This window comes from Micropterus dolomieu, linkage group LG18 (assembly GCF_021292245.1).
Source record: "Micropterus dolomieu isolate WLL.071019.BEF.003 ecotype Adirondacks linkage group LG18, ASM2129224v1, whole genome shotgun sequence".
NCBI lineage: Eukaryota > Metazoa > Chordata > Actinopteri > Centrarchiformes > Centrarchidae > Micropterus > Micropterus dolomieu.
Genome location: NC_060167.1, coordinates 3,769,711 through 3,779,179, shown reverse-complemented (window position 1 = coordinate 3,779,179; position 9,469 = coordinate 3,769,711). Strand labels below are relative to the sequence as shown.

The following is a 9,469-nucleotide window of genomic DNA, read 5'->3' as shown; positions in this document are numbered from 1 at the left end:
GACGCAGGAAAGAGGAAACTGCGCTGAGGAGGTCTTGGTTAGGGTGCTGTGAGCTTCTTTTTACTTTATGATGCAGGAACGTGGTGTTTGCGCGCCATTCTCTGGGGCGGAAAGTCACGTGACAGTGAAGTAGGCTATAAAATACCCAGATGAAGCAACTTGCTCCTCTTTTTTTTTTTTTGTCTGTAGGCATTTATACGACGGGGAGGTAAGGCAGTCGCAGGAGTGGAGCGTAAATCTCAAATATACTTTTATACCAGTGTGCATCCGTGTTTTTGTTGTAATTGAAAGAGTTTGTGCTCCAAAATTATTAGTAGTGTTAAATAGGCTACTGACGTCTTAAAGAGATATCTTTACTTTGTATTTCCATTGTTTTGTTTTAATGTAAAGTGTTTGTAGTTATTATTAGTGTTGAGTAACGACGTCTAAAAGCGATTAGGCACGTGGAGGAGTATTTAATGAGATTATTTCATTCATTCAGATCTAGGATGTGTTATTTTAGTGTTCCCTTTATTTTTTTGAGCAGTGTAGTATCACCCTATTGAGACCAAGGAGGGCAACGATGTACATTTAAATAACTTTTGTTGGCACAGAATCTTGTCTATAAAGGTCTATGAAAACAATGTGTTTAGCGTTTTGTTTTTGTGCTAAGCAGTTGTTATGTAAAGTTAATACGACCAAACGCTTTGCATTAACTGTTTGAAACCAGACCAAAACATAGATTTTGAAGTGAAATATGTAAAATGCCTCCTCTGCCTATCAGGTGATAAACCTCACCACAAATCCACAAGTTAATTCCAGCGCCTCTGATAAAGTGCAGCTCACAGCTTCAGGTGGAGCAGAGAGGACAGACACAGAGCTACAGCTGGATCATCTTATTCTCCGCTAATGTGCAGGAGAATAAATAATAACAAAATTCTCTCTCTCGCTCCCGCTGGCGAGCACGCAGATCCTCCCCATTCTACCAGTCGCACCCTCGGGGGTTGGAATAACACTGCACTGAGTAAGAGGATCGGACCGGGACACCTAAAATCTCCACCCCCCCCTCTAGCGATAACGATCATTGAGGGGCACAAGGGCGGAACTCTGGATATTGGGGCAGGCAGAACTAGTTGGAAGGCACGCGTTAAATCTCCATTAGTGGCATTACAGTGAAGCTAAAGTCATGTTTAATGTTAAAATGGCTTCGACAACTAACTTCATGAAGTTTCTTCCTCTTGTGTGCCTCCTCGCTCGGTCTGGACAAACGTTTGGGGATGAACAAGGTAAGAAAACTTCTTAAACACCTTCTGCGCTGTGTCTTCTATGGCAGTCGCTCCCAGGTCACAGCATTGCAGTAGGTCTATTATCGGCTCCAGCTCCCATCTGCAGTGCCGGGGGAGATTAAAGCTGTAACGTTACTCATTTCACATTGATAGCGTTTGCCTTTTCTCTTTTTGGTCAGTTTCATCGCCACGAGCACAAACCTGAAAACTCTGTTGGTAAACATGGCGGTCGGGACGGTGTTACTTTGTGTAGCCTAACTTATCCCATAGACAGTAAGCCTATGAGGTTAACAGCAGCTTACAGTTGTAGTGTAGCCACAGAGTTTCTGTATAACAGCACCGTGCAGGGAAGGTGACAGAAGTGGTTAATATGCTCTGAGGGACGTTACAGCGCAGAAGTCGCGACAGCCGATGCACGTTAGACTAAGAAACTTACGGGAATCAATGACAGGTAGACGGAGGGTGTGTCTCAGGTATATTATTCACGCACTGCGTAAACCCGTTTCCATGACAACACCGGCTGTGTTTACATTGCTCTTGTTAAATTTATGAAGAGAAAGGTTTATCGCTAGTCACATGACTGTTACTCGGAAGTACTGAGAGTAGCGCCAGAGAAGGCGAACTTTTAAGGTCCCGTCTGTTATTCTACAGCTGGTCTACAAGGCGAACACGGTAATAATTATTAAGTTAATTATTAAGCACTGTTTAATGTTGTTTACAGGAAAATGTGAGACACATTGTATCGGTCTGTATAAGAAATAAGAGACAGAGTATATAAACGTTGTTGTGGTGGTGCTTTGTGCTTGAAACGGTTTTGTTTATCCTCTAGTTTTCACGGTGTTCTATGATACTTCAGAGGAGAATAAATGTGAACGTGGACATCAGTAAGAGGCGTTTATTAACTTGTTTATAAACTGGTGTTTCAGAGTCATTGAGGTGACATGTAAATGTGTTATCTGATGTTCTGTCTGAACCTGATTGATCTCTATTTGAACAGAATGACTAAAATAAACTTCTTCTTTCAGGGTCGGGTGACGTCAGAGTGGTTGTGAAAGAAGGGAGTGACGCCATTTTACCCTGTTCCCTCAGCACCAAGGAGAACGCTGAGGAGAAACTCTTTGACTGGAAGAAAGATGGTCAGAAGGAGATTTTCTTTTATGATAGAGGCTCTAACTACAACAACGGCCGTCCAGGTCAAGATCATCAGTTCAAAGGTCGGGTTGCACATTTTCAAGATGAGCTGAAGTACGGCAACACCTCCATCATCATCAGAAATACGAAGGTGACCGACAGTGGAGACTACACCTGTGATTTTCCAAAGCTTGAGCCAAGACAGATATTCCACATTCATCTTATTGTTGTTGGTGAGTGTTTTCATTAAACAGTTAATTGATATATATTGTTCATCAAGATCTCCAGCTGTCCTTTCAGGTTTGGTTTGACTCCAGCTGTTCTTACTTGTCTGTTTAGTCTTCTGTTACAACACCTTGAAAGTATGACTTTAATTACATATCAGCAATTTGACAATGTGAGAATCACATACAGGTGTTATACTGGTCAATCATGAATTGTTAAATTGAATGAAAATCTGCAATATCTGAACTTAACCAAGATGTTGATAAAAGATATAGACTTTGCTTGTGCAGGCCACCCAGGTATATTAACAGGTGCAAATAGTCTGTCTGCAAATAAGTCTGGCATCAGGCCAAATTTTTTTCCTGCCGTTACATGGCGGACCAGAACAAACTCTAATTATTTCAGACCCTTGGATGCTTGTGTGCATGTTTTGATTAGTCTGTAGAGTTCGAGACTCCCGTTGGGAGAGTTGTATGATCGATCCCAACATCCTGCAGACATTTTTAAACAAATTGATTATAAGGACACTTTTGCACATGCTCACTGTGCTGCAGTGTGTGCGCGTCCCGACATTTGATCCGCATTCATAAACCTATGGACGCTTATTTTCATTTTCCTGAGAAAATTCAGGGAATCCAATCACGTTTACTGACAGAGGTGTGGAAAGCAGGCCAGAGTCTCGTCTGAATACACTTCAGAACTTTTCAAAGTAAAAGCTCTCAATAAACTCGACATAAAGCATTGCTGCAAAAAAAAACATTCTCGCACTCTTATTTTGGAGGCACCATCACTTAAGAGGAAGTGAATATGTGAGTAACTGTTGCTGTCGTGACTGAGATCTATTTCAGCACCAGTCACTATCAATTTATTTTAATTTTTTTCTGCTGTCAAAGCAATCTGGCCATGGGCCAGATAATATTGCTGGCGGACCGGTTCTGGCTGCTATTGACAACCGCTGCAATAGAAGATGCGGACATGGTGTATATTTTAAAGCACAGACAAGGTAAAGCAACAGTGAACGCACCTGTTGGTGCTGATGTCATTCGGTACCACCATGGTTTTGATAGGTGAAGTCTCCTCCACATGCGCCTCACCAGATGCTGTGAAATCACACACATGCAGGTGTGTTTGTACACTTGGAGAGCGACATGAATTGTTTACACCTGCTTAATGCCAGGCTTTTTAAAAGCCGTGTTTCGATTGTTTGACTGGTTTCCACCGTGGTCTAGAGACCTGCGAAGATTAGAGAAATTAACCAGCTGACATAGGCCTATACACCGTACACGATGCACAGGCATCATTATTTGTAACCACTATCTACTATCGCTACTGCTATATAATAACATAGAAAATATGGTCCCTGCGGGGGAAACGCAGTGAGTTCCTCCAAAGGTTCCTAGTTCCGGGGTATAGTTCCTTTGGTCGAAATGCAGCTAAAGTCTGACCCTGTAGCTCCTGCCGTTTCGGCCTGTGATGCTCTTGGTATCGCACCTGGTATGACCTGACATCTTTTTCTCCTTTCCCTCCTCTTCCTGCTTTACCTCTACTACAACCACTGACATGTAAGTTCTCCTGATTGGATTGGGCACATTAGCGACCTGCAGCAGTGGCATTATGTCTGTTTTTTAGTTTGCATCGTGTTTGATTAGTTAATTTATCATTTTGCTTTTAAATTTCTTTTTTTTTTTTTCTGCCTTTTTTTTTATCATCATGGTCGACCTGCATCATTGTTCAGTAACAGAGTGGACTGCTGGTGTTGTTGTGGTCGATGCATCACCTGACAGATTATCAATCTAACAAGATCCATACACCAGAATCTTTCTGCTAAAACTTAACAACACCATGAGCAGAAAATGATCTCTTGACAAATCCTGTCAACACTAAATCATACAAGTACTATAATTGATAATAAGCTGAGCTTTGATTGAAATGGCTACTCAACAGAAAAATCTGTCTGATTTATTTAACAAACTGTTGTTAAAGAAAGCAGAATGCATCCTGTCCCTGCCTTCAGTTTCCTACTACAAAACACACACAAACACAAACACTCCTTCATCCCCTTTGTCATTTCACTGCTAAACAGTACTGAAAAATATCAGCTAGACCAACCACGCTGGTAAATATTACCTTTATCTTAGTGGTACTAAAACATGGAGTACTTATGTATTCTGTATTTTTACATCTCCTTTTGATATTTGTGGAATATTGTGTGTGTTGTGGTATCTGTGTGTTCTTACTGTTTCTGTTTTTTTACTGCCACAAAACTAATTGTAACTTATTAAGTTACTTGACAATGATATAAATGGAAGCTTTTATTGGACTTTACTATTTGTAACCCACAGACGACGCATTTTTCAGGCTCGTTTTTATTTACTCTTAAATGTAAAGGAAATGCAGTGATAAAGTATTCAATAGTAAACTAAATATACTGTATATGCTGGGGAAATGGAAGGACTCATTACATCATTTCCGTAATCACATAACAAAAACATTTACATTTACTTGACGGTGTTGTCCAAAGCGTCGTACAGTTGCTGTGCGTGTCAGAGGTCGCACACTGCAGGGGCACAGGGAGAACCCGGGTCTGTGTGTCTTATCCACTGCACCATCACCAGTGACCTTATGGTTTACTGTCACTAGGATAATGATCATTATGCCTCAACTACTTCTGATTCCATCACTGTTGAACCTGAACAAGCGTTAGGTTAAATAAAGATTTTCCACTTTCACCTGCTGATGGAAACCACAGTCCTTCTCCTTGTTGCCTCCTACTGATGAGGAAGACAATAGTTGGTGGTAATCTGTCAACTGTCGGTCACCTGCCTTTACATGAACATGAAGGTTAATAACATCCCATTCTTAATCCGTAGGGATTAATATGGAGCTGGTCCACCCTTTGCAGCTATAACAGCTTTAGCTCTTCTGGGAAGGCTGTCCACAAGGTTTAGGAGTGTGTTCATGGGAATTTCTGACCATTCTTCTAGAAGCTCATTTGTAAGGTTAGGCACAGATGTTGAACGAGGAGGCCTGGCTCGCAGTCTGCGTTCTCATTCATCAACCTATTGCCCAGGTAGCAACCTATCACGGTACCACACTTGATTTCACTGATCACAAATGTTTGTAGAAGCAGTCTGCATGCCCAGGTGCTTGATTTTATACACCTGTGGCTGAGAAAGTGATTAGAAGACATGAATTCAATGATTCGGAGGGGCGTCCTAAAACTTTTGGCAATATAGAGTATCTTTACATATCAGTATCAAATGTCTTGTCCACAAATATGCAAAAAACATTTCACATGTAAAAAATACTGTGTGGATAGGATTTTACACAACACAAATGTAAAAATAGTTATTAGTGGACAGTGAAATATTTGTGGATCATAGTACACATTTGTGGATTTTCTTCTCTGGGTTGCAAATAAAGTCCAATTAAAAACTCCATTTTAGATGTTCAGTAATGACTCCGTTGCTAGACTAATAACACATGACTAGTTCATAACACTGTGCAGTAATTAATGTTCTCATTTGTCTTTTAGACTTCGCCTTTAAAGACAGGAGAGCAGAAATTAGAGGTGAGTGATGATGTCACTAATACACTATACTATAGTTTTAGTACACCCCTCCGAATCATTGAATTTAGGTCTTCTAATCACTTTCATGAGCCACAGGTGTATAAAATCAAGCACCTAGGCTTGCAGACTGCTTCTACAAACATTAGTGAAAGAATGGGTCGCTCTCAGGAGCTCAGTGAATTCAAGCGTGGTACCGTGATAGGTTGCTACCCATTCATGAAATCTCCTACTAAATATTCTACGGTCAACTGTTAGTGGTATTATAACAAAGTGTAACTCAGCCACAGAGTTGCAGGCCACATAAAATCAGAGAGAGGTCAGCGCATGCTGAGGCGCACAATGCGCAGAAGCTGCCAACTTTCTGCAGAGTCAATAGCTACAGACCTCCAAACGTCACTTGGCCTTCAGATTAGCTCAAGAACAGTGCGTAGAGCGCTTCATGGAATGGGTTTCCACGGCCGAGCAGCTGCATCCAAGCCTTACATCACCAAGTGCAATGCAAAGTGTCGGATGCAGTGGTGTAAAGCATGTCGCCACTGGACACTAGTGCGGTGGAGACGTGTTCTCTGGAGTGATGAATCACGCTTCTCTGTGTGGCAATTTGATGGACGAGTCTGGGTTTGGCTGTTGCCAGGGGAACAGTACTTGCCTGACTGCATTGTGCCAAGTGTAAAGTTTGGTGGAGGGGGCATCATGGTGTGGGGGTGTTTTTCAGGGGTTGGGCTCGGCCCCTTAGTTCCAGTGACAGGAACTGTTGATGCTTCAGCACACCAAGACATCTTGGACAATTTCATGTCCCCAACTTGGTGGAAACAGTTTGAGGACGGCCCCTTCCTGTTCCAACATGATTATGCACCAGTGCACAAAGCGAGGTCCATAAAGACCTGAAGGAGCGAGTTTGGTGTAGAGAACCTCAGTGAAACCTCAGTTCATCTTGTGAAACTGTCTGGAGTAAAGCAGATCTGATCATCTATAATCTCACTCTACAGTTACACTGATAACTGAAAGATGATTTTCTAATAATTAAAATATTCTTTTCTGTGGTTATATGAAATTAGTAACACAAGATATTTCTCAGTGACAACATGTACACACTTTGGGTTGTACTTTTGTGTTTTATGTTTGAATGTAGCTTGATTAATTCTAAATGTACACCTATACTATCTATTGTAATTCAATACTGCAGCTCTGCTATAAATTCTGCCTCTACGTAGTTTATAATGTTCAGTTTTTGTTGACTGTAGTGGCCCTTGGCATCAATAAATGTGAAATATCTTAAAATATACACATTAACAACAACACGTCAACATTACACATCACATAATCAATTTTCCACAACATCAACAACAAATCTAAATACACACGTACCTCGCTCCGCTTACCAAGGGTACAAAAATTCAACAGAGGGTTGGGATACGTCATCTAATCCTCACCACAGATTTCATGTGACGTCATTTCAAGATCATTTTTTTCAGCTCAACAAATGTAAAAATTGAGTTTGTCCAAACGTCTTCACTGTATCTGAGCTTCTGTCATGATATGAGTCAGAAACAGTGTTTGCAGCTGTAAATAGTTTCCAGACTTTTGGTAGAAGTTAGAAATGTTTGAAATATCATGTCCTATCTAACAATGCTGGGAGGAGCAACTGAGGCTGATACTGTGCTTTTCTGTTCCTCTGTGTTTTTCTGTTAAACACACTTTAATCCTCATTTACAAGCAGAGAAGAGACGAACAAGAAACATCACAGTGTTACATTTATAATCCTGTTATTGACCTTTTATAGCTGATGTGTCACTTATTTTCATTTAAACTCTGTTCACAGGTGCAGCTCAAAAGCCGTCTGTTAGTGCACTCGGTCAAACAGCTGATGGGGCCCTGCTGCAGTGTGAAGTTCTTGGTGCTTCTTCAAAACCTACAGTAGAGTGGCAGGACAGTGCTGGAAACAAACTTCCTGCTGAGGAGCCACAGGTCTCAGAAAGAGGAGGCAGCTTCTACATCACTGTCAACACTACTGTGATGAAGACCGACAACTATCGCTGTGTAGCCACACAGGAGGAGATCAGACATCAGATTCATACTGAGATCCACGTGTTTATCTGTGGTGAGATTCTTCCTGGTTGTGTTTTTAACATGTCATTCATTTTAATAGTTGTGTTATTAGTATTTAAACGTCTTCAGACTGAACACAAAGCAGGTTGTGATGAAGACGTCTGCAGAAGTGTAAAAAGTTTCAAACTGAGTGAAAGCTTCACTCTTATACTGAGACTCTGAGACTTCATGAATCTACAGAGATGAGAGGAAGAATGAGAGGGTCTGCAGGGAAATAACAGAAAGAAACTCTGAGATCAGTCTGATCAAACACAGGAACACAAGAATTTAGTAAACTACACTCACAAACCCAGTAACTGATTTATAAATGGCTGCTGCAGCCTGATCCTGAGGATCGACATAAATCTCAAGTGAAAAACAGTTCTGAACTGTAAGAATTATTCAGCCACATTAAGGTTTTATTAGCTGTAATTAAATAAATAGATTAGATAGAAAAACTTTATTGATTGCAGAGTTACAGCAGCAAAGTCACACAAATGATTCACATAACAAACAACACGAAGACACTCAGAGATGTAGAGGAGATTTTAGTCATTGATGATTTTTATCTAGAAACTGAATTAAAGTAAAAACAGGATCAGACTTTAACTCTAAATATAAACAGGGATAGTTCCTGGTAATAATTTGATACCATGGAGGCAGATACAGGCTTTGAAGCGCAGTTTTTACTAGACGATGCAAAATTACAACGATCAGCCAAAACAGGTGAAGTGAATAACGCTGATTAACTTGTTACCATGGCAACAGTCAGTGGGTGGGATATATCAGGCAGCTAAACTTCTGGGTCAGAGCATCTCTGAAACGGTCTGCAGAGGTCAGTACCTATCAGAAGGGGTGCAGGGAAGGAAAAGCTGTGAACTGGAAACAGGGTCCTGGATGGCCAAGGCTCACTGATGCACGCAGGGAGCGAAGGCTGGCTCCTGTGGTCCGATCCAACAGATGAGCTGCTGGAGGTCAAAAAGAGTCCGTGTGCCTCCACGGGTCAGGGCTGTGTTGGCGGCAAAGGGGAGGCATACATTTTGACCAGCAGGGGGTCATAATGTTATGGCTGGTTGGTATGACATTAGTGCCAATTGCAAAAATAAAGATATAAATATGTGTTGATCCGATATAACACAATAACAACACATAAATCAGCCAGCAGCCTGGTCTGTAATCTCACTCCCTG

At 41.2% G+C, this 9,469-nt stretch overlaps 1 protein-coding gene across 3 annotated transcripts; it reads left to right on the top strand.

Annotated features, from left to right (window-relative positions):
- Positions 1-999: 999 nt before the first annotated feature.
- Positions 1,000-8,566, top strand: LOC123987301 (butyrophilin subfamily 2 member A2-like). Of its 3 annotated transcripts, XM_046076060.1 has the most exons (5): positions 1,834-1,937; positions 2,095-2,149; positions 2,291-2,629; positions 6,157-6,192; positions 8,015-8,566. In XM_046076060.1, the coding sequence occupies exons 2-5, from the start codon at positions 2,110-2,112 to the stop codon at positions 8,461-8,463; spliced, it is 864 nt and encodes a 287-aa protein (XP_045932016.1). In that variant the 5' UTR covers positions 1,834-1,937; positions 2,095-2,109; the 3' UTR covers positions 8,464-8,566. The 3 variants fall into 3 exon arrangements, with proteins under 3 accessions (XP_045932014.1, XP_045932015.1, XP_045932016.1); XM_046076058.1 differs by lacking the exons at positions 1,834-1,937; positions 2,095-2,149 and adding an exon at positions 1,000-1,265; XM_046076059.1 differs by lacking the exons at positions 1,834-1,937; positions 2,095-2,149; positions 6,157-6,192 and adding an exon at positions 1,000-1,265.
- Positions 8,567-9,469: the final 903 nt, after the last annotated feature.